The sequence below is a fragment of the Antechinus flavipes genome, chromosome 3 (genome assembly GCF_016432865.1).
Source record: "Antechinus flavipes isolate AdamAnt ecotype Samford, QLD, Australia chromosome 3, AdamAnt_v2, whole genome shotgun sequence".
Taxonomy (NCBI): Eukaryota; Metazoa; Chordata; class Mammalia; order Dasyuromorphia; family Dasyuridae; genus Antechinus; species Antechinus flavipes.
In genome coordinates this window covers 88,294,623-88,312,521 of record NC_067400.1, presented here as the reverse complement: position 1 = coordinate 88,312,521, position 17,899 = coordinate 88,294,623, and the positions used below count along the sequence as shown (strand labels likewise).

At 36.6% G+C, this 17,899-nt stretch overlaps 1 protein-coding gene across 1 annotated transcript in view; it reads left to right on the top strand.

Moving 5' to 3' along the window:
* Positions 1-1,621: 1,621 nt before the first annotated feature.
* Positions 1,622-17,899, top strand: part of DNAJC15 (DnaJ heat shock protein family (Hsp40) member C15) — a 58,806-nt gene continuing 42,528 nt past the window's right edge. Inside the window, exon 1 of the mRNA XM_051983860.1 lies at positions 1,622-1,752. Within this exon, the coding sequence (XP_051839820.1) occupies positions 1,651-1,752 (102 nt within the window). The 5' untranslated portion in view covers positions 1,622-1,650. The remainder of the gene's footprint in view (positions 1,753-17,899) is intronic.

Below are 17,899 nucleotides of genomic sequence, written 5' to 3'. Positions count from 1 at the left end.
TCCAGAAGTATCTGCTATGATTTCTTCCATGAAACCAGTGACTTCTCTGTCTCTGTCTCCTCTCTCTTTCTTTTGATATGTTCACTAATTCTTTTATTGCTCCTCTGAACCAATGTCAAGTTATTAGAGTTTTCCATTGTCATTTATGGAACATCATTGAACTTATTGTAATGTTTTCATATTACCAGAATTTTTTGATCTCCTTCCATCTTTTCCTTGGCTATTTGCAAATTTGTCCCCCTCTCTTTTTGATTTTTTATTAGTTTTTGACAGTTCTCTGTTTTTTTCTATTTTATTATTCTAATCAGATTTTGTGTTTTGCCATCAATCCTTTTACTTTTGTATTAAATACTTTAGAAACTGATTTAATATCTTTGTTCTCCCCTCCCCTGCCTTAACAAAACAAAACAACAATACAACCCAAAACAAAAAAAACAAAAAAACAAAACCCCAACATTGAAGCTTGTTTTCTGTTCTCTACAGACTATTGCATTTAAATGACTTTTATAGCTGACTGCGCTATATCTGTATTGTTTTCTAAGGGACGGATGAGGATGGGTCAGGACCCATTAAGGGCATTGGGAAAAGAATTTCCGAGAGCAAGTGAGTTTTCAGTCCCGGCAGATTTCATTGTAAACAGTGAAGCAGGCTTAGAAGGGACCCGCAGCAAGCTCCGCAAAGGGTCTCATTTAGACAAATTTCTGGGCCAGGTGTCGGGGGCCGAGTTCCTACAGGATTCATCCCTGGGATCAATTTTGTTTTTGTTTTTGTTTTTGTTTTTTGTTTTTTCCCTAAGACTACCACTTGGCGCCGGTAAGAAAGGAAAAGATAAAAAAATTTTAAAAGGCTCACGAAGCTTACATTCTATGGAGGAAGACTGAGAAATAAAATCCTTCAAGAGAAGAAACCGTTAACAACAAAGGAGAATCAAAGAACTGGAGTTGAAAGCAAGGGTGTGCTGGAACCGGCTCCAACCTGCAATTGACGGAATCCATTGTAAAATTTTCAGCAAGAGCATTTATACTTCAGAAATTGACAAATGATACAACCAGAATTTAATTTATTGATTGTTTAGACTTAAGAAAGTGATGAAGAATCTGTTCATAATGCAGATTAAACTTTAAAATTGTGTCATGAATACATTTTCTTTTTCTCCAGAGACAACCTGTTAAACATTTTCTAGCAAATTCCTGGCTGAAAGGACACCCATTTTACAAGTGAGAAAATAGAGGCTGAATGAAGTCTTGGATAAAGTTTGCAGGCTGGGATACTTGGGTGGGATGGAGCTCCTTAGAGCCGGCACACCAGAACTTCTCCCTTCCCCCACCTTGGATTTGAACTTGACCCCGTGATGACCTGGAGCCCTGGAGGATGCTTGGAAATTAACACAGTTCTCTGATCCAGGATCACCCACGGTTCACGCTCATCCAGTCCATTTCAGGGATCCCGGAATTAAGCCACTTTTTCTATTCTGTTCTTTCACTCCTTGTCCATTGTTCTTAGAGCCCTTAACATCGAATTAACCTTAGGGAAAAGTGAAGAAGTTGAAAACCATCTGAAACGCGCTTCGGAGAAGTGTGTCCCTGTGGCCGCCCCGTAGCCGCCGGTGCGACCAGCGAGGAGCGTGACGTCGGCCCCGCCCTCATTGCCATGGCGGCCCGGGGCGCCGGGCCGGCCAGCGAGAACGTGCGCTATGCCGAGTACGCGCCCCCAGCCGCCAAACGGCCCGAGTCCGACTTCGACCAGGGGCTGGTGAGTCCCGACGAGGGCGAGGGCACAGCGCCCCCAGGACTAGTAGGGCCTAGGCCACCGAGCCAGGCCCCGCGGAGAGTCGTCGCTCCAGACGACCCCTCCCCACTTCCCGCGTCCCCGCCGCGTCACGGCGGCCCCTTCCCCCTTCGCCTTCTCTTTGGGAGGCCCTTTCCCTGAGCCCCGTTATCTTTGCCGTCCAGTTACCCTTTCACCCTTTGATCCCCCTCTCCTCTCTGATTCCCCTCTATCTTTGGGACCGGATTCCTCCGTCCTTCGGTTTGGGGTCCCTCCTACCCTCTCGTTTTATCTTTAGGACCAGATCCCTCCATCTTTATGCATTTTCCATCCCCTCATCTCTCTCATTTACCTCCATCTTTGGGTCTTCCCTGTCTTTGTTTTCCTTCTCCGTTCCCCCTACCCCCGCACTCATCGGTTTCTCCTTTGTGCTCTATCTTTGGTCCTCACTTTTGGGTCCCCCTTTTGATTTCCTGCCACTGTCTCCTGATTCCCCCTCTGCTCCCTTTTTTTTAAGCCCCTTCTGTCCTCAGCTCCTTTCCTTCCCACCCACTGTTCTTCCCCCGCCCCTCCCCCATCGCCTTCTCTTCCAATATACCCTGGTACTTCGTAGTTATGGCACTAGTTATGTGACTGTTGTCTGCCTCAGTTTCCTCAACTGTAAAATGGGAATAATAATAGTGGTTGTGTGGAATAAGTGAAATAATAGCCATAAAGCACTTAGCACAGAGTAGGTGCTGCCTAATGCTAGTTAGTATTATTATTACTCCCCTTTCCTATTTCTCAGTCACTTCCCCTACTTTTCCATCTTTGTGCCCCACCATGTTTTTCTCCTCTTTTTCTCCTCATTATCTTTCTCTTCTCTTTATTACTCTTCTCTCTTCCCCTTATTATTCTCTTTTATTTCTCTTCCCCTTTTTCTCTTATTATTTTTTCCTTCATTTCTTTTCCCCTTATTACCCTTCTTCCCTCTTCATTACTCTTCCTCCCTTTCCCCTTATTACTGTTCTCCTTTATTACTTTTCTTCTCTTTCCCTATATTACCTCTCTTCCCTATTTATTATTCTTTCCTCCTTTTCCCTCATTACTCTTCTCCCCTTTCTCCTTGTTATTTTCTCCCCTCTTTGTTACTTTTTCTCCTTTTTCCCTTATTACTCTTCCTCCCTTTTTCCTTATTTACCTTTTTCTCTATATTCTTCCATCCCCCTTATTACCCTTCTCTCTTTATTTCTCTTCCTCCCCATTATCCTTTTCTCCTTTTTATTATTCTTTCCTTCTTTCTCCTCATTACTCTTCTCCCCTTTCTCCTTATTATCCCTCTCCTCTCTTTATAATTCTTTCCTTCTTTCCCCTCATTACTCTTCCCCTTTTCCCCTTGTTACCGTTCTCCCCTCTTTATTCCTCTTCTCCCCTTTCCCCCTATTATCCTTTTCTCCTTTTTATTACCCTTTCCTTCTTCCCCTCATTACTCTTCTCCCTTCTTTATTACTCTTCTCTTCTTCCCCCTTATTACTCTTCTCTCCCCACTTTATTCCTCTTCCCTCCTTACCCTTCTCCCTTCTTTATTACTCTTCTCTTCTTTCCCCTTATTACTCTTCTCTCCCCACTTTATTCCTCTTCCCCTCTTACCCCTTATTACCGTTCTCCCTTCTTTATTACTCTTTTTTCCCCTTAGTATCCTCCCCATTTTATTCCTCTTCCCCCTTGTTAACCTCCCCTCTTTATTCCTCTTCCCCCCTTTCCACTTGTTAACCTTCTCCCCTCTTTATTACTTTCCTCCTTTTCTCCTCATCTATTACTCTTCTCTCTTCCTTATTACTCTTCTACCTCTCTTTTCCTCTTTTCTCTTCTCCCCTTTCCCCTATGCATACTCCCCATTACCCATTCATTTTATCTTTCTATCTTGTTTCCTTTTTACTTTATCTTCCTTTTCTTTATCTTTCGTCCTCATCTCAACAGTTTTGGTTAGTGATACATTTGTCTCCTTCCTGATTAGTTCCTTTCTCTTCTGGGAGGGCAAAGGATTGAAGATGAGCTCTATGACAGTCTAGTTCCCACAGCAGTAACAGTTAAATGGAACAAAAGTAACCTCAAGTTCCCAGCCAAAAACACAAAAGGAAAAATCCTTACCCCTATATTCTAGTCCCTTGAACTCAGACACTAATCCTTAACCCTTGTCTAAAGTCGTTGCCAATTCAATTTTAAGCATTTCATTACATAATATGTGCAAAATATGATACTAAAAACTCCTGATGCATTCTTGACCATTTACACAGCCAGGGCCACCAAGGGGTCTGGACCCAGAGTAGGGATACAATATGTCTCAATAATTATAATCAGTAGAATGCGATCAGGGCAAATGATAGATCCCGACTAATGCTGTAAGAAAATTTTGAGGTCAAGATCACTTTCCCCTGAGGCCAATAAAGGAAAGGTCCTTGTTGAGGAAGTGATGCTTAGAGAGCTGGGTCTGTTAGGAGATGAATTTCAACTGATGGAGAAGGAGGCATTTCAGTCTTGGACAAGGGAACATCTCTACAGTATGGAGAAGGTGGAAGATCAGGACATGTTGGTGAATATTTGGCAGGCACATAGTTTACAAATTGGAGAGAAGCATGTGATAGCCAGATTGTGAAGGGCCTTAAATGTTGGGGCAAGGAGTTTATATTCCAAAAAGTAGCCAGAAGTCACTGAAGGTTTTTGAGGAAGCCATACCTGTATTAGAAATATTATTTTGGCAGTTTTGTAGAGCATGAATTGAAGAAAGAATAGACTGGAGGCAGGAAGATGAATCAAGAGACTATTATAATTGTTTTGTTGAGAGGTCGTGAGGGCTTGAACTGTGAGAGTGTAAGTAGAAAGGAGCTTCAGATTCGAAAGATTTGTCAGCTATTTATGTGCTAAGGTAGATTACACAGACTCTCTGGAACAGTTTCCTCAACTGCTAAATGAGGCATTAGACTAGATATCTAAGCCATTTTTTACCTTCCTCTCCTTTTTTTCCCTTATAAGCAGAAATGTATTCTTTGTCTCGATAAAATATAGTATCTTGGAATTAACTTGCTAAGAACCAATTACAGTAATTAATTTTCAATGGCATTTCCCTGCACCATCATATTTTATCTCAAGTTCTATGATGTACTATTAGGCTGATGTCCTAGAATGTATTCTGAACTTTAAAGGGAACCCTAGAGCTAAATTTTGCCTTGCACATTCATTCCCCCTTTCTCCACTCATCCTAATTCAGGCCTCCATTACCTCTCACTTGGACTATAGGCTCCTAATTAGTCTCCCATCCCTCTGTAATCACACCTTCAGCCAGTTACTGATATATCCAAAGCCCTGATCTATCATTCTTCCTGTTCATAAAACAAGTATTAGTGGCTCCCTAATACACATTCTTCCTTGTCATTTTTAAAGCCCCCATACATTCTGCTGCTGCCAAGCTGATGGACTTGTGTTCTTCCTATATGCTCTTCCCATTCTCCTTTTTATGCCTTTATATGACGTCCCTCCCCTGCCCTCTAGCCTGAAAAATTACTGCTACCTCCTCTGGAAGGCCTTTCTTGACTCCTCCCATTGTGAGTGCTACATTTACTCCTTATCCTTTTACTTTTGTATTTACTTCTCTCCATACTTAGTGCCCTTTCCTCTCCTCTCTCCCCCCTTCCCTCGCAAGTTAGTCTGGAGGCCTACTTTTTTTTCCTCAGAACCCAGCACAATAATTTCACCCTTTTTTGATCATGGGAAAAGTGAATCTAAACTTCTCTGAACCTCATTTTTCTTCTTTTAAACGTGAGAAGGGTAATGCTACTGTACTTGCTTCCAGGATTGTTGGAACTTTCAGGAACAATAAATCTGGATATGATCATTAATTACAAATAGGTAGAAAAACTAATCTATCATCACTCTAGCCTTGCATTTTGATGATCAGATGAGGCAAGATATGCAAATACCCTTTAGGACACAACAAGTAAGGTGCTAGATAAACTCAGATTGTTAGAAAACAGAAGAGGAAGAGGCAGATCCCCCAAACATAGGAAATACACATACAATCAATAGAAAGTAAGAGAAAATGGAAAGATTGTGACAGAGGTTAGAGTGGAAAGATTGTAGAGGTCATTTAGTCCAGAATGTCCCATAGCGTGGGACATATCCAGCCGGGGTAGAGGGAACCTAACCTAAGAAGGATGGTGAGCCAAAGTCATTGCATTTTTGATACTCTTATTTATGCCCAGTGTTCATGTTCAGCTCACAATAATTCATCCCCCTTTCCCTCCAGTGAAAACAAAGTTCAAGTCAAAGTTAAACAGAGGAGAAACTAATGTAAAATTTGATCCTACTGTAGGGGAAACAGGGCAGAAGGGGATTCCATTCAGAGGGCCTGAGGCAGTGGAAGCTGATGTTAGGGCACGTGGGGCAGCCACCTCTCCCTGTACAGTCAGCCACCATCTGCCTTATACCCGTTCCCCATCTCCTTTGATGATGAGGATCTTAAGTTAAATGCCTAGGGTCATGCAGGCAGTAAGCAGCAGGACCAGGACCCTCACCCCACTTCGGTGAGCTGTGTTCTGGTTGCAGGGAGAGAGATCCTCTACCTCCTGAAGGGAGAAGGAGACTGCTTATGCAGGTGGACCCTGATAATGACCGGAGCTATCGCAGGTGCTGCCACCGGGATGTTGAAGCCCGTGCTGGCTCTCTGTGGGGTTGGGGCACAAAGGAGCTTCTTGGCTTTTAGGGTTTGAGACTGGCCCAGACAGGTTACAGACTATCAGATAGCCAAACAAATCTACTGGTCACCCTAACCTTTGGTTGCAGGTACATGTCTCTGCAGGCGTACAGATTGGGTTAGAATTCAGAGAGTAGTTGAGAGACAGTGAGGTATGTTAAATGTTCCATCAGGCACTGGGCCTCTGTTCATATCCTGTTCTACTTCCTGTGTGACTGTGAGCAAATTATTTCATTAGGCCTCATTTTCTTCATATGTAAAATGGGATCATTGACTTAGACCTTGAAGGGCCTATCTACAGGTACATATGTGATCCTATAATCCCTTGATAGCAAATAGGGCAGTCATTTTAATTTTGTTTGGTTTCCTTATGTTTTAAAATTGTAATAATTCTGAAATTTATTCATGAAAATGTAAACTAAGAAAATTATTTATAAAGCAATACCTCTAAGGTCTAAATGACTAGACCTCTGATTACATTTTATAGATGAGAAAATTGAGGTATAGAGCAATTAAGTGACTTTTTAAACTTTCTTCTAGCTCTTAAGGTCAAGAAAGAAAATTATGGACTTCTTTTTAGACTAGTTAGGAAGCCTTGTTGAAAAATAGTCTTGTCATAATTATAGGAAAGTTGCAATTTATTTAAATAAGTGTGATTTTTTTTTAACTTTAAAATCTTAAATTATTTAAATCTTTCTTTTTTTAGTTAAACTTTCCTGTAGGGGTTATCAATTAAAACTCATTAGGCAATTAAGGAAGGAAAAAGTGTAAGACGTAGGCGAAAATACCTACTTAGTGTCTTGAGTAAACATGGCATTTTATTTTTAGAGTTTTTATCAGTATATCTGATTTTCTTGGAATATTAGTTTGATTCTGTATTATAAGAGAATATATTAAGGGGACCTTTTTAAACTGATACTCACATAGAGTAATCTCTCTCTTGACAATACTTTGTGAAATATTTCACTTCTACTGCTATTGTGATATTACCATAGTAGTAAATGAATAGCACTTAAAAACAGTAAGGGTTAATTATGTACATTATAATTAAGAGGGTTCATTCATGAATGGATTCTCTCTCCCAAAGAAATTTACAGGAATTGTTTTACATATTTGTAGCCTGTGAAATAATGCTGTAGAGGGGCAGCTAGGTAGTGCAGTGGATAGAGCACCAGCTCTGAAATCAGAAGGACCTGAGCTCAAATTTTACCTCAGACACTTTATTTAACACTTCCTAGCTGTGTGAGTCCTTTAACTCCAATTGCCTCAGGGAAATAATACTGTAGAAAGCAGTGGGTATATGTGTGCATGTATATGTGTTTATATGTGTATTTCTATGTATATACATACATACATATATATGTATTTGTGTATTTTAAATTTCATCTGGTGATCATTTCTTCTTTGCACACTTCATAGCTATGAGGATGGGATAAGAGAACATCTTTCCAGGTTGAGAGAAATAATCAAAGGTATTTATTATAATTAGCAATAATAATAACCAGTATTTAAATACTGCTTTAATGTTTTCTGAGCATTTTATAGATTAACTAAATCTATTTTTGCGTCCAGTCTTGTGCCATTGGGGGTACAAAAGATATATAAGACAGAATTTATGATAGTGATGTTCATATATTTATATCAGTAAAAGAACGATACAAGATAATAAATCACAAAGTTTAAAATTGCATAGTTCAGGCTAAATACTTCATAATTCCAAGAAAAAACCTTTTTTCTTTGCTGGATCTTCATGTGTCTCATATTCTCAAATTGTGCATGTACCCCATGATTCTGTCCTATACCCTGTTCTCTTTCTCTACTCTGTTATAGGATGATCTCTCAAGTCCTGAATTACCCTATTGCCCGTGTCCATGCACACCCCATATATACCTCAAATTTAACATGTCTAAAAAGTGTCATTGTTTTCCCCTCAAAATCCACCCATCTCTAGTTTCATTTAATTAGCAGCTATATTTCATTGTATTTTTATTTTTTTTGTTACACATTTTTCAATTACATTTTCATTTGGTTCCATGTCATTCAGGTGTTTTATGGATTATCAGGACAGTGAAGTTTGATAGTGGATGGAGTGCCAAGTCTAGAATTAGGAAAACTCATCTTCCTGAGTTCAAATCTGCCCACAAATACTCATTAGTTGTGTGTTCCTGGGCCCATCACTTCACCTTGCTTGCTTCAGTTTTCTGAAGTAAAATGAGCTGAAGAAGGAAATAGCTAATCATTCTAGTGTTTTTGCCAAGAAAACCCCAAAGAGAGACATGAAATGGATTGAAAAAATGATTGGGCAAGAACAAGAAAAGGAATTTGACATCTCTGGTCTGGCCAGTCTGGTGGTCTGGCCAGTCTGGCCCTCTTACTCTTATGTGACACTCTCCTTTCTGTGCCATAATAGAGGGAGCTCTTGTGGTTAGAAGACACTTTGTTTTTGCCTCTTCTCTTGGGATCTCTACTTTCCCCTGAAGCTCAGCTCAAGCACCTCTTTACACAAAGCCTTCCTTGACTTCCTAGATGATCTTTCCTCCCTCCTCCCCACTATCTCAAGTGCACAAATATATGTACACAGTATATATAGACCTACGCTGCTGCACACACAAACATGCATGTAGTGCAGAATACTCAGATAGTCTGCTTTTTAATTAACTAAACCTGGCAAACCACCTAAGTAACAACACTGTAGCATGCAGCATGTGGCCCATAGGGGTGCAACAGCACTTAGCAACTCGAATGTAGTGATTTTGGAAGTAGGAACTTAGGACCTGGGCCCACAAGAAAATATGATATAGGAATGTCCTTTTTCTTCTGTGCTCAGGATAGTAAAAGATTAATCCCCTTCTGTATATCCAGTGGGGTTGTAAGAAGAAAATTTAGTTAGTTATAACATTGACATCTTAAAGGAAGTGCGGTATGTTGTTGCTGTTCATTCACTTCAGTTGTATCTGACTCTATGACCCCATTTGGGGTTTTCTTGACAAAATTATTGGTTTGTCATTTCCTTCTCCAGCTTATTTGACAGAGTATAAAATAGAGGAAAACAGGTTTTGGTGACTTGCCCAGGAAGACACAGCAAGTTTCTTAAGGTCACATTTGAACTCAACATTTTCCTGACTTCAGGCCTAGTCTTTATGTGCTGCACACCTATAGCATAAACTTTAGTAAATACTGAAATGCTTCTGACTTTATCAGAAAAGTAGATAAATATCTGTTAGCACACAGGTGCTTAATTAATTGATTAGTTAATGGGTACTTATTAATTGATGTCTCTAAGTTACATTTTAAAGATGCATTTCTTTGAATATAGTAGAACATGTGTTAATCAGGTATAAATTCTGCCCCCCTTTCCCTGGCTAAAAAAGGGAAAATAGCTATTTAAATGTGGTCATTCTACTTAGGTCATGCTACATACACTCTACACACCCTAGATTAAATATGAAATGGGAGTAGTGAATCTATTTTTCTTTCAGGTTCATCTCCTTCTTTGTCTGAGTATTTGCACTGAATAGAATTCTAGAACCTCTTCCTCTTATACTCTCAGACAAATTCATTCTGCTTTGGCTGCTTACTGCCAGCCTTGAGTAACCTTTTTGAAGGCTTCTAATAACCTTCTTTTTCTTTCTTGTCTCATGGTGAAGCAGAAGGAAAAAATAGTGTTGTGACAATGAGCTCATTCTCTAATATAGTTGCATTTATATATGAAACCTTTTCAAATGTATGTTTTCCTTTAATCATCAGGTTTTGTGCCAGCTGTGCCACCTTTTTCTTCTGTTTGAGTAAAAGTACTTAGCATTCTCTCCTATTTAATGGCTTTCTTCAATGTTATAAAAAAGTACATTTTATTTCTGTTTGTTCCTCATTTCTTCTTTTAAAGAGACTCAGCCCCTTTCTACATATGAAATGTTATTTATGAAAAGTTTAAGGGATTTTCAAGGGTAATTTTTCTATACAGCAATTTTAAATTTATTTGCTTCATGCTCTGATTTTGGAACCTAACTCATGTGTAAATTCATCTTTCCTATAATGTTATAATACATATTTTAATTACAGTGGGATTATGGGAATTGAACGCTGATCCCTGTGTCCAACTTTGAACATAGTTTAAATATGTTATAAGTACTTTTCGAATTGATTGCTACTAAATAATTGAGAAATTAGTGATAAAATTCCTATCTGAGAGGAAAATAACTTTCCTGTTAAACAGTTTTCATTTGTAACTTGTCCCTCCTGGTGAAGAATGGCCCCTTTGGTCATTGAAATTCACAAACATTATCTAACTTTATGGCAGTCATTTTTTTCCAGCCTTTTCTTTGAATCTTTACATAGTAATATCAATCCAGTCCAAATTAAAGAACTTTTTGTGTGCTTATAGGTTTTTTTTTTCTTAGACTTTATTTCCTTAGTCTCAGTTTTTGATGTTAAACAAATTTCTCAACTAAAGATCGGCAGCTCCCAACATAAAATTGGATTAAGTTCTGAAAGTTAATTTGTTTATTAAAACTCGGAGTGTATTTTCCAATCAAAATAAATGCCCCAAATACTTTGAGTGGTGGCATTGAAGTAGGATGTTGCAAAGATAACTACTATTATTATTATTACAAGAATTCAGAGGAACACAGTTTGATAAATACATCACTTTTTGAAGGTGCTTAACATTTTTGGCATTTGAGGTTGACTCTATCCACTGACCCAGTGACTTCAGAAAACCCGCTACAATGATTCTTTTACAAACTCCCTTTCCTAGCTTATGAGCTGATCTGTCTTTATGAATTTCTTGGAAAAAGTGGAATAAATTTGAGTTTATCCCTTACTTGGAAGTTTTTAAGCAGAGCCTAAATGACATTTGTTGGATATATTGTAAAAAATCATAGGTCATGGCTTGGTTGTACCAAATCTCCTTTGAGATTCCCTATGCTTTAAGATTCTTTACTTAAAGGTTATGAAAATTAAAAGATACTTTCTTTGACCAACCTTTATATTATCTAGTGCTCTTGCTCTTACCATAGCATCTTAAATGTGTTCATCAATTTATAACAGGTTAGGGACTTTTCGATTATATGTATTATTTTCTGCCAACCCTTATTTTCACATTTATTCACATTTTAGTTTAATGTCATCAATGAAAGCTTGTTGCTTTAATTAGGAAGTAGAAACCATGTTGACATCAGTGGCACACTGAATAAATATAGAGTAGTACTTAAAAGATTATTCTTAGGCAATCACTGTACATAATGAGGATTTAAGATTTTTTGAAATTATGCATAGAATGCTACTGATTTTGGGTAAGCCTGAGAGATTGTCTTTTATTCACTCACTAATCTCACCATGGAAGTTAGAATATGCCTATTTCTCTATTACTTTAGTTATCGATGATGTGATATATTTGGCTGTCCATTTCATCAATATAGATCATTATCCCTCTATCACTTTTTATCTCATGTGATTTCTGCCCATGTTGTCCCCATGTACCTTCAACAGAAGATGTACTTTTTGTTCTAGAGATATTTCTTTAGGTCTATATCATCTTATGTTTTCTGAATGCTCTCTGATATCCTTTGCTCTTGTTACACCTGACCAACACAGCTCTTTATCCATTAGGTCTTTCCTGAATAATATTATTTTTAGGTCTCTTGCCTGCAAGGTGAAGTGAACTTAAAAGAAGATAGGAATAAAGATTGGACTGTGATTTCATTGTATAAGGACCTAATGGATAAGGAGACACTACATTCTACCAATGTAGGTCAGCACCTTTGCAACTTAAGTTTTACCTAGAAGAAGGAAGGAAATGGTGATTACCATGGGCCTGGCACTCTGCTAAGGTATGGGCATGCAAATACAAAGAAAAAAAGAAACTTTTTGCTCTCAAAGAGCATACATTGTAATGGAGGAAGATGTCACATAACAAGTGAGGGAGACCATGGGATCATGGATGGAATGGTCTTGAAGTCCAGAATTCAGAATAAGGGTAGGAGGGAAGGTGAAGTAAGTTGGTCCACAAAGTAAAATCTTCAGGAGAAACTGGTCAGTGAAAAAAAGGAACCATTCCTTAAACAATCATAAGACATTTATTAAGGGCTTAATATTTTCCAGGTATTTTTTAAATGTTAGAAATATAAGAAAAGGCAGATTGAGAAGGGCCTAGATGTTGTAATGCAAGAATTTCAGACCTGTTGAGGAAGGTTCCAGGATAAAAAAGCTGCAGGGACATACATGGTCTTGAAGCTAGTAGCAGTACCTAGAGGGAAATGAAACTCATTCCTGGTCCCAGAACATTAGTAAAAGGCCCAAGGATAATTAATAATGCTTACTTTTCCTGTTAATGCAGGATTTTCATGAAAATTTGAGTGGATTTGGTTTATTTGTTTTTGAAAGTGGAGCAGCAGCAATGTTAGGGGAGTTGTTCCCCACCCAGGGCTAATGCAGATCTTGGAATTTATGACAGGTATTAAGATTTGGGGGAAGATATCTATAAGTCCTCTGCTCAGTGAATGACATTTTGTCATACCTGACACCTTCTCTTGAATATGAATTAAAAAAAAAAAAACTACATTTATAACGTCCTCCCATTTCAGTATTTGCTGATTCAGCAACACATTATACTTACCCGTTTTCTCCCCTCAACTTTGTGTTGTTTGAATTCAGAAAGCTTTGTTCATAGAAATTGAACTAAATAAGACAGCATGAAAATACTGACTTCAGCAGAATATAGTTTGCCAATGATTAACCCATGAGATTTGAATCACTGCAAGATAATAATAAAAAAAAAAAATGAGACATCTGGCTTATTCTTTTCCATTAGTTTGATGTAAACTTGTTTCTTAGGTATTATAAATTGAAGATTCTGTTACATGTTATTTTTTACTTTACAATTTTTATGGCACATTTTTGAGAATAAGAACATAGTTAATAATAGCATGTGTAAGCCTCAACAAATTTGTAATTTGTTGTGTTATATGTTTTCTTTCCCTTTAATTTATTAAATTTTGAAGTTCTTTTTTGGTGAGGAGTTGTTTGGATCATAGACGTCAACAATTAAATAGAATTATTTAACTATAAAGATTGGTACAGGGCATTTAGTCTAAAATAGACAACATTGAGCAGCCATAGCTTCAGTTATTTTCACACAGATTGGGCATTTTAGGTTGATTGGCATTTAGGTTTTTAACTCCAGGCAGTATCATTTCAGGGTAGTGAGTGAGAAGCAAGAGGGCTGTGTTAGGAAAAGTGATTGAAGTGGTGAGCACAGGTATGTATTTTATAGGGTAAATCAAATACAATATCAAATCTATGAGCTGTCTCCATTGATAAAGCCAAATGTTAAATATTTTTCTCTGACATATTTTGGCCTTGGGTTTTTTGCACTTTCTATTACTCAGCTACTAAGTTGATGGTAAGCAAATGCTGTGGTCCTTTTTTCTTTTATTCTTTCTTTTTCCTTTTCTTTTTTTTTTAAATTTAAATGAGAAGATGCATATTGAATATACCCTTTTCCCTGAAAATGTATTTCTTCTCTGGGGAGAGTAATTGGACTTCTGGTTCCAGAATATTACTCATCTCCTCTACTCATTCAAAACAAAACAGACAATATGGCCCCTGGGGATATCTGGATGTGATTAAGTTAGGTAGCCAAAGGGGACTAATTCTGGTTCAACTCCTATGGTTCCCAAACTTTTCTAGTATGAGGATGCATGATGTTGATACTATTTATTTACATTGAGAATACTGATGATAACTGTTGTGAATTCAGTAATCAAGGCTCCCAGGTTATGCTACAGGACATTTACACCATTTCCACACTATGAGGCAGTGGACCTTTGAAATAGGTAGCTCCATTTTGTGGAAGGAGCAGTGAATTTGGAGCTAGAGTATCTGGGTTTTAAATTCTAATTCAGCTATTTCTCTTTCTGAGCCTCAATTTCCATATCATTAAATCTAATTTATTTGGACTCTTCCTATACACTTAAGGACTGTCTGAATTGTATTAGATTGTAAGGACTGTCTGAATTGTATTAGATTGTACTCACTAAGTTTTTGAGGTTTGGCAAACAATGAAGTATTTTCCCTGAATGTATATTCTGTTTGGGGGAAGCAGAAAGAAAGGAGGGAAGGAGGAAGGAAGGAAATATTTATTAAGCACTGACTTTGTGGATGATTTTGCTTAATTGGATATTTTCTTTTTTTTTTTTTTCTTTTTTTTTTTTTTTTCATTTTCTTTCTCTGTTTTACACAATAATATTTATACTACTTCTTAAGAATTTACAAATGAGTTCAGATTCCAAATTGGTGTTGCTTTTGCCATATCTACTTGGCAAAGTTTTTACCCAAGTTTTAGATTCATTTGGTCTTTTGGGGCAAATTGATTTATATAAGTTAAATGTCTATGTAAAATTATTTTAATTGATAGAATTTTTGTTGCCCATTTTCCATGTTCCACTTGAAAATGTTTAAATATGAGTTCAGGATTAAGTTTTCGATTGTATGCTATATTTCATTCATTATTCCTTACTCTAGCTTTTTATTCATTCTAATTTTTGCTGTAACAAATCAATAATTTCTTTGTTCACACAGCTGATTTAGGAATGACTCCCTGTTAATTTAACTTATTATAATGTGATTATAAATATTTTATATATTATCATTCAAAAAAGTTTAGTTTGTTCACACAAGAGTGTCTGTTGACAACATTAGAATATGTACTTACATGGATCATCTGTTTTCATCAGTATTTATATTAGGGACAGTACAAATGGCAACAAATTGAGCCCAAAATTGAGTGGGAGGAGAGCAAGCTAGACTGGCTTTGGGAAATTATAAAGCTGTTTTAATGATACCAGACTTCTCATGCAAAGAAATACAGCTTTTCATTAAAACCAGTATTCTATTGGTGTATGACAATGATATGTGCAATATGAAAGTCTCCAAAAACATAAAAATAAGTAGAGCACAGAGAGCAATAGAAAGTGCATGACAGGTGTGAACAGGCTGCAGTATCTAACCAGTGAGGAACTTCAAAAAAGAATAAGAGTAAAAAACAAAGATTGGAAGAGATGTTGGGCTAGCTACATGGCAACAGTTTGGGATGGTGGAGGACAGTGTGCTCTACATCAGGACAAAGTCAGGAAGTCCTGTAACAAAATGGGCGGCCCTTCTGTGGCAGTTATATAAGAAAACATGGACAAGAGTCTCACAAAATGAGCAGCCATGGTTGGATTTCTATTTACATCACTGGAAGGAGTATCCAAATGAGTATACCAGAATCTGTTTGTTCTGTATCATGAATGAGATCATAAGTTCCTTGAAAACAGGATCTTTTTCCTTTTTCTTTCACCTAATAGTAATTCTATGGTGAATGCCTAATAGTCACCAAATATTGAGTTGGTGAATAGATGACCCTTTTAAGGAAAAGATACAGAAATTCTTTCATTATCACCCTTCATTTAGTTAGTCAGACTATTTTCTTGACACCTCCTCTTACAATAGATTCAAAATTGCCAATCATGTTTTCAAATCTAATATCAAAATGTCTGCCTCTGGTCTTTGTCTGTAAAAAAGTATTTGTGATAAAAAAGAAATATAAAAAGGCCAAGTAAAATGTAACCCTATGGAAAATGTTGATTTTAGTAATTCTTCTGATTCTTTGAAATCAGTCATTGATAAGAAATTTCCATTTTGATTTTTGAAAATTTTTATTGGCATCTTTTGTTTTACATTACTTTCTCTTTTAAATGTATCTCTCACCTCTCCTACTCAGTCAATCATTCCTTGAAACAAAATTTTAAAAATAAGGGAGAAAAATTGCAACAAAACTAACCATTAACCCATCATCAACCAAGTGAGACAGTATGTACATTATTCCATTGCCACAGTTTTCCTACCTCTGCAAAAAAATGGGGGAGGGATTTATTTTCTTATCTCTTCAGGGTAGAGAGTACAGTAGGAGATGTTTAAGAAGTTATGAATTTGGATCCCAATTATTGTCATAGCAAAGACAAATGATAATATATTTTTCATTTTTTACTAATATAAAATTATAAATCATCAAACAGTAGATTTATTTAGTGAATATTGATAATGCATATCCAGATTATCAGTACCATATACTTTAATGTAAATGTACTGATAAAATAGCATATACATTCTTAATCTCAGCCCAGTAACATTTTACAATAGAGCAGTTATAATAACCAACATTAAAAAGTAGTATTTAATATAGATATTTTATATCTGATTTTGACTGTGACATGTTTGGTATTTGTATAATTATAAAGAAATCAATTCTATATAGCAATTAGAAACATGCATGTGGACTATATTTTCATAGGATCATAGAAATGTAATTTGTGTTGTGCTAATTTCATTTGAAACAGATTTCATGGCATTCTAGAATTTAGTCAGATATCACATGGGCTGGGCTTTTTTGCCCCCTTGCCCCAAATTTTACATATCAAATAGTAAAAGTAAACCTTTCAAAAACTAAACCTTGTCCAAAGCAGCATCATAGTCAATTGAAATAGAGGGGAGAGGGAGAATTAAAGCCTTATTGCTGCCCAAAATTCATGATTTTCATAATTACCAATAACCTCTTAATTTTCTCTTAGGCATTGAATATTTCCTACTCAATATCCTAATGCTTTAGACTAACTAGACTTATTTAGCTGATAGCTCAATGATGATAGAGTGCTTAATCTGGAGTCAGAAAAATCTGAGTTTAAATAGGTCTTGGATACTGACACCCTAAAGAAGTTACTTCACCTCTGCTTCAGTTAATTAATTTGTAAAGTGAGGATAATTATAGTACCTACCTTCCAAGATTATTATGAGAATAAAATTAGGTGATATTTATAAAGCACTTTGCAAACCTTAAATGCCTTATAAATGCTGGATGGTAGTAATACTGATACTAGTAGTAATGGATTGGAAATAGACTAACTTCAAGTTTAAGTCTCAATTATTGAGTATATACTTTCAAAGATGATTTAAAAGCAGTATGAAAAATCCACAGAAGTTCTGCAATTTTAATAGGATAAGCAATTATAATTTTTACATCATGTTTATAATTTATAAAAAGTGATTATATTTGCAAACTAATGTGTTCTGATTCTGGTGACTATGAAAATAACATTTTGAAAAATGAATAAAGGCATATTAAAATAAAGAATGAAGTCCATTTTTATGGATGACAATTGATAAATAAAGACAGTATGTGTGTGTATGTATATGTGTGTATGTATATATATACAAAAATCCTCAGCCCTTTGGATATGAAATTTAAGATTAAGTAAATGTGAAAGATTGTGATAAATCTACGTAGTAAGTTTATTTATTTGTTTGTTTATTTTAAAGCAGTGGTAGAGAAGAGAAAAGATTGGTGGAATTCTAAATGTTTATACCATT